Source organism: Seriola lalandi, unplaced genomic scaffold, assembly GCF_002814215.2.
Source record: "Seriola lalandi dorsalis isolate HSWRI2012SDOR001 ecotype SW California unplaced genomic scaffold, Sedor1 jcf7180002054110, whole genome shotgun sequence".
NCBI classification, from domain to species: Eukaryota; Metazoa; Chordata; class Actinopteri; order Carangiformes; family Carangidae; genus Seriola; species Seriola lalandi.
In genome coordinates this window covers 394,724-416,934 of record NW_019524663.1, presented here as the reverse complement: position 1 = coordinate 416,934, position 22,211 = coordinate 394,724, and the positions used below count along the sequence as shown (strand labels likewise).

Genomic DNA, 22,211 nt, shown 5'->3' with positions numbered 1-22,211 from the left:
TCGCTGCTGCCCTCCTTTGGTTAATCTGACTCCCTTTTCTCACTAATATCTCTCAGCCCATAAACTCATTACAACGAAAGCATCAAGTCCTGCTGCATCACTAAGTAGGCTGCATGGATCTCTGCTGGTTTCCTGCTCATCAAAACAAGTTTTACTTCAACACCATTATGTTTTGATGTGTCTTTCTCATTAAGTCACTAACTGTTTGTGTCTTCATCCAAGCAATGAAACCACTGGTCTAAATCAAAAAACATTTTTCAGTAGGTTGTAATGTAACAAACGCCAGATCTTTGCTACCAACTTTTTCTAGCCATAAATCCATTACAAACCTCATAAGGATCTGCATTTCTGCCTATGTTTCCTCTCCTATCAGTGAAACTGTGTGTTATGCACCTTTTCATGTGAAGTGTTCTCTTTATATGCTGTCTAAAACAAAAGATGATATTGATAGAAACTTACTAAGACCCAGCTCATGTTACTTTTTCTCACGAATATTTGCCCCATTCAATGCACCAATGTTTACATGTCCTGTTTCATGGCACTGTTTGCTTTGTGTCAAGTGTGTGTGTTCACAGAAAAGCAACAATAATACTAAATGAATACATAAATAAATAAAGAGTAAAATGACAAAGGAAAGTAGAAAAAAAAAGCTGTTCATTTGTGGACTATATTATGCCAACTTCCTCTGGAATTTTCATTGGTATTGGAAATACTTTCAGTGATAGATTAATGATACAGTTTTCCAATGAACAACATAAAAATCTGTTTTTATTCTTATTAGCTTGAAATAAAAAGTCTTTCAGGTGAGATAATGTAGTGCAAGTTTTAGGAACAGTATGCCACTATGAACATATGGTGTGAATGCTTTAGGACAAATCTACTGCTCTCGTGGGCTATATCCCTGTTATACTGATGATGATAATTTGTCATTTTAGCTACAGTAACAATGCCTTCCAGAACGATATTTGTCTCTGCTGTCGGCTATATAACATTATTATTATTGTCCTGGATGCCCAGTGTCCCCCTTGGGAATTACTAACATTCGTCAAACCAATGTGCAGGCCAACCAGCCAGCCCTCCTTCTTATACGACATGACAGGAAGTTCAGATAGAGATGTAGTTCCTGCAATTCCAGAGAGGCACTTGTTACTTGAATGGCTTTCCCCTGAGTTTTCATTATCTGAATCTTAACTATACTGTGTGGCAGGCTAATACTTCAGGAGGAAGTAAGGCAAGAGTAGTGGTCCTTTAAGGCAAAGTGTAGGAAGAGTTGTTGTCACCACGGAAACAAGCTAAACATGTTGTTGTTCACGGGAATAAGAGGATCCAGCAGGTTTTCTCTTTAAATGAGATAAGTGGATGGTTTGAAACTTCACTTGCTATGTCATATTTTCACCCACTAGATGGTGGGATAGGATTATGGTTGCACCTTGACAATGCTAACCATTAAAATATACGTCAGATTAATGAATTATATCCTCATTAAAAACGAGTTCCTTGGGTGGAAATTAATTCTAAGATGATTTTACAAAGACGGGAGCAAAGGCAGTAATTTGAATAACAGCACCTATATTTAATGGAGTTACTAAATGTTCAGGTGATACAGGTGGTTGAAAATATCAAGGGAAACACTGTAGGCCTAAGTTTGGTTCCTCATCTTTATTTTCTTCTTTCCTCGTGTGTTTTCTGACGCCATGTTGCTGCGGTGTGCAACATTATGTGGTATCCAAGCAACGACGCAAGCAAGTAATGCAGAGTAACGCAGACTGGATACAGTGCAGACAGAGGAGCAGCCAAGGGTTTTTAACCTGGGGGCAGAATAAATTAATAAAGCGAGGGCTATACTGTGGGCACACTAGCAGAGGTATGTGATGTCTGTACTGTACAAACGAAGTTTAGTGAAGCTACCACTTAGTTTTTAGGCAGGGTAATTTCAAAATGTATGGACGAGCTCCAAGATTGACCTCCACGACAAGCGGCACCTCGTCTACTGTTGGACCCGGGTCGTACGATGTCACCCACTGCAAATATCAAGTATCAGGTAGTATTAAATTGTAGGCTTCTTAAGTTTTCTTTTAAATCAAGAAATCCACCTGATTAGACCTAGAGAAAATGTAGGCCAAAATCTAAAGTAAAAAATCAGCCTAACTAGCCATATGATAAAATGCTAACTACCTGAAAACCACCAGCAGGAAGCGTAAGCGATGGAGTCAAGACTTAATATATTTATTAATTTATGGGAAAGATGTCACAACATTAAAACTAATATTGCTAGCTTATGAATATAGCATTCAGGTGAAGGACAAAATAATACACTAGGTAATGTAATTCAGCACATTGGCCATGCAATAAATAGACCCATATTTTATGTGTTCCTATTATTTTGTACACAAGCTGTAGTTAAAAACACAATTAATGACATCAGTACAGTTAAATAATCTAACATAAAGTACATTATCTCATCTACTCAATACCTAATTTACTTTTGTTTGCTTTGTCTTTTTTGCAGATGGCTATGCTCCATTCCTGTCCTTGACCAACAGACAGTCAGCATTTAAATCCACTGAGAGGATACCAGGACCTGGACAGTATGACTCCTCACCCGTTAAGGTACTGTGGGTTAGAGACAACCATTTTATGGACAGCTAAGTCAGGACCTGAGTGTACACTAGAGCTATAAACTGGGTGGGGTGGCCCTTGTTAGGACAAGAGGGTCATGAAAGCAGAGGCAGATCAGTCTGAAGTCATTCTCAAGTGGGAATGTATATGACAAGAAATATAAAGTCATTGATCCCATTAAAACATATAAAACTATTAAACATTTTAGGAAGGCATAAGATGAGAGCAAAGTGAAGATGATGTTTGCATATTATTAAAGAATCTGTTAAGAAAAGTACCTTAGCCTTGAACAAATATTTGTTGATTGCAGTCTCATTCACTCTTTGTTTGTCTTTCTATTGAATCCTCATCTCTTCAGCTAAATGTCCATGGTGGCTGCAGTCTTCAGAACCGCTCCAAGCGTTTTGAGGAGGTGGTGTCAGGGGTTCCTGGCCCCGGTGCCTACAACGTGCTGCCTGCCTCAGGAAATACGCTCAGGGCTGTGACAGCGGATGCAGGACAGGCTGAGAAGCTTGGCAGAAAAATGGTAAAGTAAAACGGTATGGGTGATGATATGACAATAATTTATTATGGATTTGCTTTTTTAAGTTTATTATGTTTTTTCTTGTAAGTTGGCTTTTATATGATGTGTCTTCTGTTTGTGAACTTTATGGGAAGAGATATGTGTAAAAAAGGATCAAAAAGTCATCTAATACAACAAATAGTATTCTGTGCTGATGGGAGTTCACCCTTTTCCTTCTGGTCTAGGGTTTGCTCCTGCTGTCCTGTAAGCAACACACACACACACACACACACACACACACACACACACACACACACACGCACACACACACACATTGACACAACAGTTAATAACTTTCATTTTCATATATACAGTACAATAAAAATTCAGTAAGACGCAAAACTCTTCTCACTACTATGCAGTGTGATGTGCTGTATCTGTGCCATTTATCAGACAAAAGATATGAATATCAGCGCCTTGTCCAAACTTGGTAACTGCCAATACTTGCAGACGGTACCTTGCCAATACCTTAGCCTTTATCTCTGGCAGCTCTGCCATCTGTAGACACTCAACACCAATCTGTCGAAATTACAGGCTGCTACTTTAAAACCTGTTTAGACTTTGGTGTAAACAATTACAACTCTCCTGTTGTTAAAAATTGTAACTAAATTTGAAAACATGTCACATTCAGTAATGCATACATTGGACATGGAAGGCAAAACAAAGGAAAGTTATGATATGACATTGATTGTCCTTAATAAGTGCAAAATTCTCACAATTCTCACATTGTACAAAATAAAGCCCCTTGTATGCACAGCAGTCATGATAATGATGACGATAATGAGGAGTGAAATATGAAGACACCAGACAGAGGGAGAGTCTTGTAAGCATCTCTAATGTGGTTTTAACCATTTAACTGATATCTTCATCTTAAATACAGAAATGTTAAATATCAGCAAGGATCAGGAAGACAAGGTATATCTCTGTATCTCTGTAAATCTGCTATGAACCTCCATCCACAGGCTGGCATTATCTGAAGTTCAGTTATCATAGGTGACGTTAGTGACATGACACTGAATAAGGCAATAATGTCCTCAGAAGCAGTAACAGGGGCAGAGTTAGGCCTCCTTCTGACCTTGGCTCTTACGCAATAGCAGTGATGAAAGCCTGAAGACAGCAGAGCGTCCATTTTACTTCTGTCTGTTGGAAACGCCTGAAACTTTTCTCACCCTTTTCTGTATGTTGTCCAGACACTAGGTTTTTGCAAGCCCCCTTGACAGGTTTATCATTACTATTCATCAACTTCAACACATAGAAGAGCCTTGCGGTGTTGCAAATCCAAATTTCCCTCCTGTTTGCTGTGAAAGATAATGTCTCAGGCGGGTTGAGACTTTAAGATTAAGCACCTAAAAACACACCAACTTTTTTATCCTTTAGCTCACTTAATGCCTTGCTTGATATATTAAGTAAAGCTGTTGAATTTTGGATAAAGTAGCCTGTCCAGTAGCCTCCAGCTTCATCAGCAGTGATAGTGGAACACATGAAGTTCAGCCTTGCAGTGAACTGAGAGAAGATATCAAGTTTCTCTTTCCATTCTCCATGTCAAATTTATGTCCAGCGTATACAAACACAGATAAGCTCTGAGTTAACACTGAGCTCAGGGCTTTTATCTGATCCAGACTGATACCAATGATTAGCTCACTTCTTATGGAGAATGGAGTATTTTTAACTTTAACCACCAAACATGAAAGAGTCCCTAGATATTTACGCTTTTCTCCTTCTGTGCGAGATGTAATTATCTCGATAGCATGTATGCACACACACACACACACACACACACACACACACACACACAGATGGACCTTACTTCCAGCTATAGCAAGGTAGTAGAGTGACTGCCACGTATTTTGACTGAGATGACATCATTGCTGTTCCCCCACCAGATATCGTTCCAATTCCCACACCTCTACGTGTGTCTTTCCTTCTTTGTTCATCCTTTTCCATTTCCCTCTTTTGTTTCTTATCTTTTGCCTCTCCTTGCTCCTTCCCTCTCTGTCTCTGTCCTTCCTTCAGTCTCACGCTAAATTGGCCCTAGGCAGTGCTCAGCTACTTTGTAAGCCAGGGCATCCTCTCTATCGCAAACCCTGACTTCACATCTTGCTCTCTCTGTCTATTCTCCTGCTTTTTTTTCTCTGAGCAGTGGCTGCAGGCAAAAAGTCTCCGGCTGGTTCGTCAGTCAGATATCCCTTCCATTCCTTCCCCGGGCCAGGCTTATGGCTACGAGGAGGATGTCCTGGGTGTGCTCCGTAAGCAACAGCCCCCTCCTACGGACACAACCCTGGGGCCAGCCTTCTACAATCCATCGCTGGTAAGGACGAATACACACAAAACACACACATGCACAGTCCTTTGAGTTTGAATGTACATCCATCAGAGAATGTGAAGTGCTCATTTGTGCACACATGTGTGCTTTCATTAGTCTGTGAGAGTGTGTCTCTGAGTGTACTTACTCTGCCTGCGAGGCGAGGTCCATTAGTGTTAGGCAGATCTAATGCACCGCTGAACCCCCACCTCACCTCATTCAGTTGGCCCAAAACCCATTTCCATAGCTAATGAATGCAGCTCCACTTTAAAAAAGCCACAGCGCACCAATGCTCATCCATTTTACATGCCAACAAAGAGAGCCATTAGTAATTATTCTTCAAGCTATATTATAATATTCACTTAAAATAATGCACACGCCTGCTGGTCTGGCTCTCAATTAAGTCATTTTTCATCTGTTAATGACCAGAGGAAGTCAACAGTGTCCTTGAGTGTTGGCTGAGGTTGTGTCAACACAGCGGAGCAGGCACAGAGGCATGCTGTGATTTAGGGCCATCAGCAGTGCATCCATCCACGGCTCTTTCTTTCCGTCTCAACTTCTGTTGCTCTCCCTTTGAAAATTCAGGCTCCGTCTCTGTCTGTCTCCATCCCTCTGTCTCTCTGTCTGACACACTCGCTCCTTTAAACTCAAAACACTCCCCCCCCCGCCCTGTGCTCCAACTGAGTTCAAAAGTGTGGAGAGGCGGAATTAAGTGGTTGTCTGAGGATGTAACATCAAAGTGGCGGGGCAACCTTTGAATGATAAGACATTAGACGGAAATCAAAAGAACATAATTTTGTTTTTCTGTTTGAATGTTATTGAGAAACACAAAAACATCTTAATCGCTTTTATCCACTTGCCCTAAACTTATGGGTCAAGTCTGCATCAATTTAGCACACAGAATTACAGACAGGCCAATAAACTGGATAATTTATATTATCGGCTGGTACAGATATGGGTAGAGGCACATATGGTGGCTGTGAAAACTGAGTGTGCATAGTAAAAGCACTTGGACTAATTTAGAAACAGTATCACCATGAGATATTTTGTTTGTTCAGACTGTGTAGTGTTAGAGTTGGCAGATAATCATAACACAGCTGGCCAGATGGCGATGTGGATCAGAGACTGTGTGTAGTACTGAAGAAATGGGAAAACTGAGAGGCTAATATTACACTTTCTTACTGGCCAATCAATGAAAGAGGCTTTGTTGCCTGAATAATACTTTCATTGTTTATCTGTATAATAACCCTTGTATACTGATATTGGTTGCTCTACACAGAATTGGTATTTGGTGTGAAGATGTGAGATGGAAATAGAGATGTGCGCAAGATTGTCCTCTCAGCAGAGCCTGAATGAGATTCAGACCCATGCTGGGTTGTGTATATGTTTGTGGAAAGCAACACCAGCAATTTCAGCCTGCAGGATCCTGCCCGCAGACGGCCCTACCGAGAAAAACTTTTATTTGTGGTGGAGTTTTTTTTTATTCTCATTTAAATAATAAATAGCCTGCCATTCCATTTTATCAAAAGCTGAATTAATATGTTCATACCCACTAGCTGTGTTTTTGTTTTTCCTTTTAAAAGCTCTCCTTGACATAAATAGGCAATTTATGCCTTTGAACTCAATGCCAGCTGCGATACCATCACGGTGCTTCTATGTGTCTTTGTGCAATGCAGAACAGTTATGTCTGTCTTTTTAACTTTAAGCATCTGAACATCCTTGTTTCCTATCTCCCATGCTCAAAACTGGATTGGAAGATCACAGGGGACAGAACCTCAGATCTTGTCCTCCAGTCACTGTTGAAGTTGAGATAAGTTGACAGACACCATATGGAGTTAGAAACTTTTTGAGACTCCCTGCCAGTCCTCTCATAACCTGCCTCATGGAATAGACAGTTGGGTCAAGGAAAAGGGTCTTTTGATTTTTGATTCAATAAAGGAAGTTATTTTCTGTCTGTCATTTTAATACAGGTGTTTTTAAAGATTGAGGGACAAGCTGTAATCTACTTTGAGTGTCAGGAAAATTAATTGAAGTGAAGCATGCTAGCACACTAAACTAAGATGGTAAACATAGTAAATATACCTGCAAAACATCATCATTTTAGCATTGTCACTGTAATCGTGTTAGCATGTTGACTTAAGAGCAACCAGTAGCTCAGCCCCCTACTTTAGAGGAGCTCACCCAAAGGTTCACAGAATATAGTCTGTACAAACCATGAGTGCATAGTACAAACTTCATACATACCCATGGATACCCAACCCCCTTCAACACCAAATAATTATTTGTCAGTTGTCAGTCAAATTAGTTTGTTTACATCAGATATGCTGTAGGCGACATGCAGTGAGAGCAATTCTTCTGGATAACAGAGGAGATATAAACAACATTTCCAACAGGAAGCTGTTGGACTTCAGATTGAGCCCTGTCTTTTTTTTCTTTTCTTTTCTTTTTGCCCCTTTTTGTTTACATTTTGAAAAATTAAGTGTACCGAATTAGCTATTTTAAGTTCCTGTTTGTTATGTACCATTGGATTTACTGACAACTATAACTAGATTACTGACTAAGGAGCTTCTTTTTTTCTCTGATTTCTAGATTTATGGACGTTAATTTGCAGTGGTGTTATGATGTCTGTGTATTAAGGTTTGACTGAATCATGACTCAGATTTTTGACACAAAAATGGATACTTCTGTTAGTTTCAGCTGTTTTTGGTACACATTGTGAGTTTTGGATATTGATATTTAATTACTTGTTATATGTTCAATTCTCTAAGCCTCTTATATTTTGTCAGAGTAAAAAAAGTTGGGGACCCCTGCTCTGAAATGTGTTTGGACACAGCTGGCCAGCTCATTTCCAGACATAGCCTCTCTCAGTTGTTAAGCAGCGGCCGGAGGCAGAGGAACCAGGCTCTAAAACTTGGAGAGATAAGAAAGGATGGAGGGTCTCCCCTAGATCTCTGACATATTTTGGCATTTGGCTGAACTTCACATTTCATTCAGCCCGAACTTCATGAGCCCTGGCTGGAAGAGAAAGCAGATAAGTGTGAATGAGTCAATTCTATTTTCTACTTCTTTGTTCATCCATTTATCATCTTGTTATCTCTTTCTCTCCCCTACCCTCTCGTCCTCTTTATCTCTTTCTTTCTGGCCAATCTTTTCTTTCATCCACTCTTCACCTCCACTCTTTTGTCATTCTGGTCTCTCTCCTTCTCTTTCTCTTTCTCCAGTCAGAGGGGTCTGCACAGAAGTATAAAGGGGTCCATTTTGGCAACATGACAGGAAAGAGAGATGAGGTGAGAGTGGAAGTGGGACCAGGTCCAGGACAATATTACCCTGAGATGTGAGTATCACATGTCATGTTACAGAAATGAATGATTTTTCAGTACCAGTCGAATATGAACATTTATAGTCACTGCATCGCAGTGTCAAAGCAGTAGTTTGATGCTAATTAGATATTTTTGCTGAGAATCAGATGAGAAGATCAATAATACTTTCATATTTGTACAGTAAATATACAGTAAGGATACAGCCAAGAGCCGCTTAGCTGGATGGACTGGAATCATGGGGAAACAGGTAGCTAAGCCAGGTAGCTGGCTGCAGTGACTTCCTTTGGAAAGAGTCAGGCTAGGTGTTTCTCCTCTTTTCCAGTCTTTTTGTGAAGCTAAGCTAATATTAGCTATGGTGTGAAGCTAATATTTACCCTGTTGACATAAAAGTGGATGTCCTCATCTCACTTTCGGCAAAAATCAAATGAGCACATTCCCCAAAATGTCAAACTATTACTTTAAACTGTTACTACTTAAGTTTGATTTAATCTAAACAATTTGGGGGCAACTCCTTAAAGGTTGATGTAGTACAGTATTATTTTTCTTAAGTTTGAATATCTCATATGCAAACAGTTAATCTATTATAATAAAAAAACTTTTGAAGCATGAATAACGAGCCAAAAGGTTGGTTAGACTCAATGCTCCAGGACAGCTAATCTCAGAAGTACGCTGCTCTTGAACCATGGCAGAGAGAACAGAGAAACTGTTGCACCAAAGTGAAATATTGCTTTGCTCCTACATCTAGGGCATTATGTTTGACATTTCTCGCATTGTGTTTCTATTGATGGAGGATGGAGCTTAGTCAGCACTTCTAAACTGGTGGGCACACACACTCAGTTCAGCTACTCATGAAGGAATCGACTGAGCAATAAAAGGGAAGGTGTATGTGTGAGCAATCATGCCATGTACACATAAGTGCAGGCAAACATTTACATACCCACACAAACGTGTCTGTGATACACATGTGATTATTGGAATCATTTAAAAATGATTGAAATGTCTGTCTTTACACCCTTTGCAGTTGCTGACAGAACCATTATTTCAGTCTTTTCTTCTTTTATCCCCTTTACTCCTCCATCTCTTGTTCATTCCTTCTCTCTCTTGTCCTCTACGCTTTGGTTTTTCTTTATTTCTTCTTATGTACCTTTCCATCATATATCTCTCTTCCCCCCTCATGCAGTTTAATTGTCTCTCCCCATTCCTCCTTCTCTATTTGGCTTTGTGTGGTTTTAAACCCACTGCTCTGTCCCTTTTTTGTTTAGTTTTTTATCTTGTCTATTTGTTTGTCTGTGTCTTCTGCTCTCAAAGACATTGTCATTGTCTCTGTCTCTCTCAGAATCCCAGAAACACACTATGAAAACATAAATCTTAAAAAGGAACAGAAAGGCAGAGCTGAACTTATCATCCCTCGCTACTATGAACTGGTGCCCAGTCAAGAGGAAAAGAAGGTGAGTATGTGTTTGCGTTAGTGGGTGTTTGTATCAATGTAGATAATATGAAACAGACACAGAGCTACATTAACATTGATTCTGAGTAATAGTTTACCTGATGAATGTAAGAACAAGAGTCAGTCTCCATTTAGCTCTGTTTTGGGTCCCAACCAACTCTTCTAATATCTGCATGTTGCTCTGTCATTGCTATATGCTCACTTATATTCACAAGGTAGTTGGTAGTGAAGGGGCAGGTTACGTTCTTTGCCGCCTTTTGTTTTCTACATACATTCTGCCTCTTGTCGTGGTCACTCAAAGTCATGATGTACTTATACATGTGTTAAAATCCACAGATCCTAGCAGTCTAGCACATTTCTCTTAATCTTTTCTTAAATTTAGCAGCAATAAGTCTGAAGATATTGTGTTCGGTTCCCCTAATTCCATCAGCTCTGTTGTTGCTAATCCTGGTGGTTTGTCAAACAATATTAAGCAAGTTGCTAGGAATTTGGGGCCAATATTTGATGCAAACCTCTATTTTGATGATAAAGTCAGAAATGTTGTCTTCAAGCTCAAGATAATCTCAAAATATAGGAAATTTTTTTTATCTATTACTGATTTACAAAAAGTTGTACATGGTTTTATCTGTTCTTGGCTTGATTTTTGCAAAACACTTTACTGGAGTATCAGCTAGAGCTCCCTCCTCCGTCTCCAGCTGGTACAAAAGCTGCTGCTCGACTCATAACCTGGACAAAGCCATGATCATATTACTCCTGTGCTTGCCTCACTTCACTGGCTCCCTGTTAAATTTCAAATTGATTTTAAAATTTTAGTGCTCACTTTTAAGGCCTTAAACTGCTTTGCTCTTAAGTACCTCTGATTTATTGACCTTGTATGTGCCCTCTCGACCATTGAGATCTATGGATGGAGCCTTGCTGGTTATTCCCAAATCACAGTTTGTGACAAAGGGTGACTGAGCTTTTGCTATTCGAGCCTCCACACCATGGACCTTTCTACCTACAGAGCTCAGACACATGAAGTCTACAGCTTCTTTTAAACGCTTTCACTTTTTTCTTTGTGAAAATGTTTGACATAGGCTTTTATTTATTATGTTTTAATGTTCTTTATTTGATCATTTTATTGTTTTACTTCCTCTGTGCTCACGTTCTTTTGTCATAGTCTTTCATTTGGTCTTATTCTCATTTCATTTGCCTCGAACTGGTTATATTTGTTTTTGTAAACCACTTTGTAACAATTAGGATCAACTATATTCTTATGCAGTTAAATAGCTTGTTGATTCAGATAGATTCTTAACACAATAGGATTTGAAAACTCCAACTTGAAAATGAGTTAGGGGGCACTGTGATATACAGTGAGAGCAAAGTCAGGGTAAGTACCCTGGATTTATTCTGGATTTATACAAGTACAGCTGATTTAACATGAAATGATTCAACACCCCCCCTCCCCCCTCTATGATTCTGATCCATCAGTTTATCTGTTCGCCCATAGAGGGCAGTAGAACACAAGCTTTAAACACAGTCTGACACACACACACACACACACACACACACACACACACACACACACACACACACACACACACACAAATACACACTGAAGCCGGTTGATTTGAGGGGAGTTACTCACCTGCATATGAACTTGAGTGTGCCAGGAGTCTAGAAATGTGGGACTGGATTTGTGGAGAGAGAGATGAACGCATCGCTGCTGTCAAGGACGTGCACCTACACCTTTCTCTCTTCTCGTCCTCTCCTTTTTGCTCTGCTGTCCCTCCTCTATTTTAGATTTTTGTTCATTTGCTTGTACGTAGTTCATCATACATGACATTTTATTGCATCTGTTCTGCCTCTATTTATAGAATATATGGCTACTAAAATGACTAAAAACACAATAATTTATCCTGTGACTTTGAATCAATAACTTTGCCCTCAGTGTACACTTTTATGTGTACACCATGCTATATTTGGACCCCCTAACATCATAGCTGCACCTCCATCCTTCATCATTAGTACCTCAACAGACATGTACTCCCACACACACGTCCCCTGTCCAGATGGGTCATTACCCACAGTGGAAACACTCAGGACAAACACCTTTACTTCCTAGAGATCAGCAGACAGTCTGCCTCTAATGGCTTGGGGCTCTTGGTGTCATGGCATGTTGACATGGCAAGGACATCTAGTGAGAAAACCACCTAAACAAACCATTATCGTGCAAAACACATGAAGTTGTACCAATGCAACGCTTGATATGACCCTATAAATATGAAGTTCACTGTCAGTTCTACAATGTTGTGAATTCCATGTTGACATTGTGGATGATGTATACAGCACCTGTTATTTTTAGAAGCAGCACTGCTCCCACAGGGGGAAAAAGAAAAGAAGAAAAAAAGAAAGTTGGCACAACTGTCTAACACTGGATCTATGATTATTTACCTTAAAACTTTCACTCCCTTCCCCCCACCTCCATATCCATGCTGTTTTACTGCAGCCCTAGTTAAACTACCTCTGGCCCAGAAACCCTGTGGGTTTACCACAAATACAAAAATGTCCTGGCTCTACACAAGGGAATGTGGATTTTTTTTCTTCCAGTCTGACAGTTTTTTTTAACATAAATGACATAATTGCAGAGTAGAGAGAGAAAAAAAGCTTCTTCTTACGGTGAATTTTCTTCGTGTTTTCAGCATTTGCTCACACATCTCTGACATTGCTTCATTTTTCACTGCTCACCTCCCTGTGCCCTTCGTTTATCTCAAAAACAGAAAGAAATTAAAGCTCTTCAAATCACTTCTGATCTTTTAATTGGCACTAACACATGAAAAGCAATATTACCAAAGCATGTAACTTAATCTCAATACAAATATTACACTTGATTTATTGTACATTTTCTCTCTCGCTGCCTTCCCATCAGGGAGTTCCGGGGCCGGGCCAGTACCACATCAGAAGTCAGTTTGAGAAGCCTGTGAAGTCCAGTGGAAGCCTGTCGAAATTTACTTGCCCCTTCCTTTCTCAGACTGAGGTACAGTGCAAACAGAATTAGGCAAAGTTCAAAGTAAAGCTATTCACTGCTCTGTGTGTAGCCTTGTGGGTGCATTTTCAGGTGAATCATGTTGTACTGTGTAGAGCAGTTTCTTTCTCAAGCAATTTTAGAGCTGCTTTTGTCCACCAGGGTCTATTTCAGTTTTTTGTGTTTTTGTTTTTGCCTTCCTATTGCATTGATTCAGTATCTGTGTACATTCAGCAGTGTCTGACTCAAATTTCATTGTTTATACACAAGAATGTGAGTCAAGCTCGACAGTAGAGCTGCTCTGTATGTCATGTTTTACTGGCCGATGTCATATTACTACATTTTATAAATCTAATTCATAACATCAGAAATATTGTTGTAATTAAACACTATATAATTACCTATAAACAAGTATAACCTTATATAAATATTAAAAACTAGTGTTTTTCCGACATAGTTATGAGGACTAGAAGCCCCCATACTGATTGAAAAGTTAACCCTGGGTAGTTTATGTAGCTCAGCTCTTTGTTTAAACCTGCTTCAGCTGATTTTTTTATCGACTTGAGGGCAGGGCAACAAGATGTAGGTTTGTAACTGCAAGTAGATACTATAGAGTACTAGTGCAGTAGTTAGCTGTCTCTTAGCAGCACTAAAGGTGTTCATGACATGATCATATCTTTTGACTGCATTACCACACTTGTCATCTGAACTCTCTTCATGTAATTCCAAAACAAAATAATAGTGATTACAGTGTTGTCACATGTATCCGCAGGAACTTCAGTATATACAATATGTGTTATAGAAATGGCCCTGCACAGCACTACAGTAAACCACACTTTGTCTCCTCCCAAACCAAACACTTCTGTGACCCCATAGCTCTCATTGCTCCAGCGGATACTCTACTATTCAGAGTAAAAACTAATTCAACTTCTTTAGCTTATACATGACTCTACATAATGCTCTCAGGCAGAGTAAACAATCAGACCATATTGAAAAGATTTCTCAGACATAATTTATAGCAGACAAATATATTAAATTTACAATTTCTCAAAGGAGGCTGGATGTTAATATGGAATATTTAAGATTAAGTTACAGATCCAAGACACTGAGTCGGGCTTTGCTTGTTTAATTGATGTGTTGAGAGTGGAAGATTTCTTCAGATGGGGGTGAAGATGAGTTTATTAAGAGGCTCAGAGGAGAGAAGATGAAGGATGTGAAAATGTGTAGTTTTACGTCTCAGGAATAGCTGAACTCCTCTGTGGCGCTGCCCCACAGATTCACTCCTGTGAAACTCTCTAACTGATGTTTTAATTATCACTCTGACACACACGCACACAATGTGACGGTGTATGCTCACACACACAGACACATTAAAAATTCAGACGTACACGTGTGCAAATTTTATCTGCAGACAGATATACACACCAGACAGACAAGTTTGCCAGTATTGCTGACATGCATGCAAATTAACACACCTTCATTTTTGCATGACACACACGCACACATGCACACACTCAGGTTTCCTGAAATTACCTTAATAACATCTGAAACATAAAATATTTTCTTAGTTTCCTGGTCAGAACAACAGATGCAAGATTGTTGGGTTTATTTGATGTGTGGGAGCATATGTGTGTGTGTGTGTGTGTGTGTGTGTGTCATAGTTTGCTCTGACCTAATTTCCCTGGCCACATGCTGTGTTAGTGCGTCGACCCTGTGATGCCACGTGTCACAAGTCATCTCCAATGCAGAACTAAGAGTGTCAGTTTTCTTAGATCTTCGTTTCCCTGTGGTTCCGGTTCCATCTGACACTGTTCGCCTGTGGAGGGATGGAGAGGAAATGGGGGAAGGAGGGAGTAAATGAAGGAGGGAGGGAGGGGAAGACAGGAGAGACAGCTGGAAATCTTCCAGTTCGTGCCTTTCCTCCTCCCTTTGACTTCCCAATTTCCAAATATCAAAGCATTGATCTGACACTTTGTGAAAACATACCTTTTCCTCAGTGTCCTTTGCCGTTTCCTTTTTGTTTTTTAAAACTTCTCCCCTGTCTGATATTTTTAAAGCTTGCAATCAACTTGTTTCCCTCATTTAACATTCTATCTTCCCTTTCCTCGACTTTGATTTCCAATTCCCTCTCCTTTGTCCTTACCTATGGTTCTACTCTTCTTTGTCCTCCCCATTCACATCTGGTTTCACTTGAGTTTTCTTTTGACTCTGATCTCTAACATTTTACATGGAAAATTAACAAAAAACACTTGTACTTCTTGATTTGGGAGCAACATTAAAAGCCAATAACTACATAAAAATCTTGTGATGTAAAAGATCAATACATAAATCAAAATATTTGATTTCTAAATAACAGTTAATAAGCTTGATGCCCAGAGCTCATGAGGCCCATTCACAAAACTCAAAGACACCGAATCATGAATCCTGACTGTGCTCTCTGACCTCCTGAGAATGCAAAGTAATAAAAATAAATGAAAGACATTAATAATGTTCACTGTGATGTAAAATGTGATGATGTTGTCTGAGACAGTGTTTAGTAAATGAGTTCTGTGTGACTGAGAGTTGTTCCAATGTAACATGACATTTCAGCCAATTCCAGCAATGACAGCTCTCAGCTCTGATACAAATATAAAGGATGTGGGTGAGAAAAACATGAAACTGAATTGCAACGTTAGGCAAATATTGATATTATACAGCATACTACAGTATATGATCAATGAGAGCTTGCCTAAAGGGTGAAACTGATATAAAGGTGTTTTCAGCCAGGCTGAACACAAAGCAAATTTTCACGTCCCCTCTAAAATTTTTTCATTTGCTTTCAGTCTAAATTAAGCTTAAAGTTATAGTTTGGGTTATTTGATGTGGGGTTGTATGAGGCACCAAGTGTACTGGCAAAGAAGCTGAGCAATGTACCGCTGTGGATGGAGACAGCAGAAAGTATGTGTTTTAGCCACCAAAAAAAAGCCCACTTAAAAAACCAATATCAGTTTAAGTGTCCTCTATATTTTCAATAATTCTATTACTTGATTACTATCTTGGCGTCAAACAGCCCTTTATGACTCAAACAGCTGACATGCAGCATAATATGGTGTGTGGCGTAAACATAGGAATATGGAAGTTCAACAGTTGAGAAATTGTAGTGCCAAACCAAAGGGCTGTTTGACGGCAAGATAAAGTGGGGAAAATATTCGAAATATAGAGTACACTGATATTAGATTTTTCGATGGGCATTTTTTAGGTGGCTAAAACACATTTTTTAGTGCTGTCCAAATCAACAGCAGTAAATCACTCAGGTTCTATGGCAGTACTCCTGACTGCTAGTGCCGACCTGAAACTACTGACTTAAGTGCTTCATACAACCCCATGTAAAATAACCCGAACTATCACTTTAACACTGAGTGGGGTTGGGAGTTTTGTTTGGTGCCAGAAGAGCATGAGGGCACTTCTATTACTTCTGCTGTTCCATCACTCTGTGGCCTCATTAATCCACATTAACAGATGTGATGACATTCTGTCACTGAGGCACCTTGCATTGAGAGCACTTTGACTCTGGGCACAATTTTCAAAAGCATTCCTTTGGCATTTCTTATGAAGTGTGTTTGGAAATGGAACAACAGGAAGCATAACCAAAAAAATAAAAAAAAACCCACCTTCAAAATAGATTGGGCATTCATGTGAAATGCCAACAATGCTCAGTCAGTCAGTTTTAGAGAGGAAAGAAATTGTCCATGAATAAGACTCTACCAAAGCACTACTGGTGCAGAGTTGGACTGACAGATGGTCACAAACCCCAGCTCAACAACTGACTTTGAATGAACTCAGTTTGTTTCGGCCTTGAAACCGCATGTCTTGTTGTTCCTGCTACAGTCCTTTCTTCTCCTCAAACACTCACTCCATTTCTAACCCAGGCACTCCCCCCTCTCAGTCATTTTCCTCTCCTCTGCCCATTTCGTCCTCCAGCTACACCTCTTCACTCATTCTTCTCTTCCTCTCATTTCTCCTTTTCGCCTAAAAGCTCAATAATTCAACTATGCATTACTAACACAATTTCTATTACCCAAGAACTAATTTTCCATAGGCTGCATCTTGTTTAAATGGAAAGTGTAAATCAATGATTGGCATGTTTCCAAAAAATGGGTTACATTTAAGATCACTCTTATGATTTAAACATCAGTGCGTTCGTGCAATTCCATACACACACATGCATCCACGCACGTGTGTGGAATTGTTAGCATGGTCATGCTTGTATTTGAAGGAATAAAGGTCTTTTCATGCCTGTGTTGCGTTCAATAACAGCCAGCTGAATTGTGAGAGGCTGAAGAGAAATTTAGAGTTACATTGAAACACAGTTCACCTTCAGTAATTTTGACAGAAAAGGCAACTTTTCTCCTTCGGTCCGTTGATTGTCTGTGCTGTTATAATAGCCTATCAGATAAACACATTTGTACCCTGGACGTGAGGCTGCCAAGCAGTTACAGCACTGAATCATCTCTGATATCAGCAAAACAGTCAAAGAACATTACATACCTGATTGTGTGCATATTATCCTTGGGTTGAATATGCTGTTTACGCCATCTCATTTTCATTGTCCTCGTCTTACCATTTAGTTCTGTCTGTCTGCGTTTTACTTTCTTTTCCTCTTACTCTCTCATATTTGTCTTTCTCTTTTTTCTTGCTCCTTCTTTTTGTCTCATCTCTTCTCTCTCAGTTAGCGAGTTTTTAATTTTCTGAGGAGAGTTTTCCAGTTCCTGCATTGAGATTTATGTAAAGGGATAAAACAGAGGATAGGCAGACAAGGGGTATATGTTATGGTGAATGGAACAGAAGTACAGCTGAAGGTGGAGAAAAAAAGCTTAGTCTAATCAAAGTTGAATCCGGTCTGACAATTTCAAGCTGAGCCTGAGATGTCCGAAAAGGGTGATTAAGGTTAAACACATGATTCAATCAAAAACAGGTCCTTTCCTCACATCAAATCTAAATTGCTGCATCCATTAATTTAGCTTTCTGGTGTGTAAGGAGCAGTCAGTGGTGCAGATGGCATGGTTACAGACTTTCAGTCATGTTGTCTATGTCTGTATTTGGTCAAGTTCTGTCTCTGCTTGGTATCTCTGACAGTGTGGAGACATGGTGTGCCATCATTTTTTGTTCCTGTGGACAAAGCAGATATTCACAGCTGGATTTGTTGTTGTGTTCCAGATGGGCACTGAGTAGACAAAATAAATGGATTATTTGTTATTTTAAAACAGTGCTGATCTCAGTTGGATCAACAGAAAGAGCTATTAATCATTAAATTGTAAAATTTCAGATGCATTTTTTTTCTAACTCGCTCTCCTCCCTCATCTCTGTCTTCTCTCATGCAAACCTTTGTCCGTCTCATTCCCTCTCATCTCCTCCTTTAGAGGTTCAGCTTGGTGAAAGAAGTGTCGCCCCCTGTTGGTGTATATAATGACCCACGCTGTTCCCTGGAGCTGCTGAAGAGGACAACAGGAGTGAAGAAAAGCCCATTTGGCATAACCGCAGTGCGCTTCACTCCTAACGACATAAAATGCTCCATACCAGGTCAGCTTGTGTGTGGGGTTGTGTGGATGGTGTTCAAAGTGATATCCCTCTCTGACATATACATATACACATATAGTTCTATTTTACAGATGCAGTCCAGTGTTCTCTTTAACAGAGATCTTGCAGAAAATGTTGCCTTTTATGTGTTAATGTAATGGATCCGGCTCTATCCATACCCTGTCAGACATCAGTGACAGTTCATTTTCACCTTATAATATCTGAGGACAGTGCTTTTTAGCTTTAGTTGTGGTTTTAAAGTCTGAATCCCATTCTCTTTGATTTCAAACAACCCATATTCTTTAAAAGTTCAGATTTGAACTTGACATGGCCATTGTATTCAATCTAACAAGTTACAATTAAGAAAATAAGCACTACTTTGCAGCTTGTATTAACATTTTGTGTGTGTGTGTTTTACACTGTATTGTCCAATGAGTGAACCATTCTTTGGTAGAGGCATGAGTCATTTCCAATGCATTTAGCCTTTGAAAGTCTGAAATAGGTTGATAATTGTTATTATTATCTGTTTTTAATCTTACAAATTAAAAAAGCCCTGAATGATAATCAATAATATAAAGACTTAAATTATATGTTTATGTATTCATGCAGGGACTGCACATATTATACTGAACAGCAGCTATTTATGTCAAAACACTCTTCAGACTTCAGACCGCACTAATTTATATCTGTGATTGCAGTCTCTTCTCAAAACATTTCTCAGTATGACTGGACTTGAGGATGTTCCATGATTTTTCTGGAAAGATGAAATGTTAGTTTGGTTTTTCAGTGCACGTCTAAAGACACGTTTGGCTTTGGAGCTGAATTGAAAGGTGTTAATGCACTTTATTCCTAATTTTTTATCGCGTGGCTGACTTTAAGGGGCTTTCATTGTTTGACATGGTACAGAAGCTATACTTGCATTTTGTTGCCTAATAGTTTTTTTTCTTTTCATACAAATAGTTTGCTCTCAATGAGTTAATGATTCTTGTGGAATCTGAGAAAACTATAATTTTTTTCTGATGAGTGCAATTTAAAAAAAAATCCAAACCTTTGGATTTATTTATTTTTATCAGCAAGGGTTTCTCAGTTGTGTTGGTAAATGGACTGCACTAATATAGAGCTTTTCTAGTCTACTTGCCACTATCACCCATTCACTCACACATACAGTATATACATCACACCCATGAAGATGTTTTCTTAAGTTCCAGTGTGCACGTCTTTCTAGGCCGCATTATCATTAGTAATGTAGAATTAATCTTCTGTGTTTTTGAGAATTTTCTTCTCGTGCTGTTACTAAAGCATCTGTTCACACATGCAGACATGATACTTTACTGTTGAGGAGACAAATCAAAATAGCAGAAAAAACATCTCAATATGAAATTTAGTGTATCGCAGGTGTGGCATAGGCATTATTTTCACTTTACGCCAACACGACATGAATGCTACACACTCTGCCAAAACTAACGACACAAAGCCATAGTTACACCTACGCTACATGTGTCTAATGTTTGTGTTTCCATGAGGTTTAGACAGAACTAACTGACTGGTTAGAGGGATAGTGAGTACCACAAGTATTTTCTAGGATGTCGTCCTTTACCATTTTATCTCAGATCACTAAATTGAGAACAACGTAAAAATGACTCTTCACAAACACGCACAATAATCACCCTGTCTGCACTCTGTCCAGGTCCAGGATCCTATAACGTGTTTGAGCAAGGTTTAGCCCAGGAGAGTTTTAAAAAGGCATTTTTAGAGCAAAGCAGGAAGGGAGGCTTCGGCTCCTCTGCTCAACGCAACTCCTTCTTCCACAACAAGGAATCGATAGAGGCCCCAAGTCCAGGACAGTATGAGGTAGGAAGATCCATCAATATACTGTAGTCATTCATTTACTCCTTCTTGAGGAGATATATATACCCTGATATTAACTGGGCTGAAATACAAAGCTTTGTTATTACTTGAGCCCTACATAAAAACTGTTCATAGCCTGATCACCGTATTTGTATGCATGTGTGTGACAGCTGAATGTTTGTATTCAGACAGAGAAGAAGACAGAGGAGCGCTACAAAAAGCAGCACACAGCGGTTTTCAAATCAGCCACAGAACGTCTGGCATTATCACTACTTGCTAAAGTAAGTCTCCTCTCTCTACTCCCTCTTTCTCTTTGTTTCCCAGTTTCCGCCACTATTGTCTTTTTCTTATTCTTTTTCATCCACACTCCAAGTTTCTGTTGTAAAGCTGCTCAAACCTACTTAGCAGAAGAGTCGAAGATGAAGTAAAACAGAATTACTTGCCAAGTTTTTCCTTTCATAAATGGGCCATCGCAGCCGCAGCATCTGACCCACTACGCCAAGGGTCCTGTTTTCCAGCAGTTCATTTTCTTTGACTGCTTCTTTTTTTGTTTTCCTCTTCCTGCTAATGCTCATTTATGATGAAGAAAACAGGTCACAATTCATGATAATTAGTTTCTTGTTCCTCTCCCATGTTCTATTCCCTTTTCATGTGATCTTCCTTGTTCCTGTCCCTCACCCACTTCCCTGATTTTATTCCTTTTTAACTGTTGTTAATAATATATTCACATACCTGACTCTGGCTTTCCACCTGTAAGTATAATTTTATTCAACTGTATTTCAAAACAGTTACTTTCCTTTTATATTTATCATCAATACTTATGCATATGGCCTAAAACTAAAACAACAGGAAATCATGCTTTTACTTTTATGTGTATGATTTTAAGTACATTTAGTGTTGAATATTTTAATATTACTGTAGTGAATCTGCCATTTTTATAGAGAGATATTCTATTTACATATTCTTGTACTTATTTAAATAAAAAGCTGGGTGTTTCTGCAGCCACAGGACATTAATCTTAAGGGTTGCTCACAGAGACGCATTTATCTAAACCTCATATCCAAACAGGCTTCAGTGATTTGTGTCATTTAAGTCAACTGACTCCTTTCTAGCAGTGACCTGAATATCAACAACATTTGTAAGAGTGGAAAAAACCTATATTCCTATGGAATTAGAATTGTTTTAATATTAGTGGACAAAACTTCGCAAGTCAAGGAGAGAGAGTAAAAGTTATTTGAAACCTAAAAACTGTCTCAAAGCAAAATCATACTTTCAGTATTAAAAGGTATCTTCAACTTTCTCCACTCTCATTTCACTCATTGAAGTTTCTCCTTTGTTCTTGCTATAGGTTTTTTTTTATTTTTATTTTTTTGTTATGTCTCTGTGCCGGCTATAGCCAGAGCCTGAGGCATTATGTTTTCGGGTTGTCCGTCCGTCTGTCCGTACCTCCCATTCTCTTGAGCGCGATATCTCAGTAACGCCTTTAGGGAATCTTTTCAAATTTGGCACAAATGTCCATTTGGACTCAAGTATTAACTGATTTGATTTTGGTG

General features: G+C 39.1%; 1 protein-coding gene across 1 annotated transcript; it reads left to right on the top strand.

Annotated features, from left to right (window-relative positions):
- Positions 1-1,938: 1,938 nt before the first annotated feature.
- stpg2 (sperm-tail PG-rich repeat containing 2) lies at positions 1,939-21,043 on the top strand. The gene is made up of 11 exons (XM_087173209.1): positions 1,939-2,041; positions 2,510-2,610; positions 2,978-3,145; positions 5,322-5,489; positions 8,705-8,817; positions 10,140-10,251; positions 13,159-13,266; positions 18,654-18,813; positions 20,498-20,661; positions 20,847-20,939; positions 21,032-21,043. Exons 1-11 carry the CDS (start codon positions 1,939-1,941, stop codon positions 21,041-21,043), a joined length of 1,302 nt encoding a protein of 433 aa, XP_087029335.1.
- Positions 21,044-22,211: the final 1,168 nt, after the last annotated feature.

Coding starts and splice junctions, on each gene's coding strand:
- stpg2 (XM_087173209.1), top strand. CDS start 1,939: ATGTATGGACGAGCTCCAAGATTGACCTCCACGACAAGCGGCACCTCG. Junction 10,252..13,158: donor CCAGTCAAGAGGAAAAGAAG/GTGAGTATGTGT, acceptor CCTTCCCATCAG/GGAGTTCCGGGGCCGGGCCA. Junction 13,267..18,653: donor CCTTCCTTTCTCAGACTGAG/GTACAGTGCAAA, acceptor CTCCTCCTTTAG/AGGTTCAGCTTGGTGAAAGA.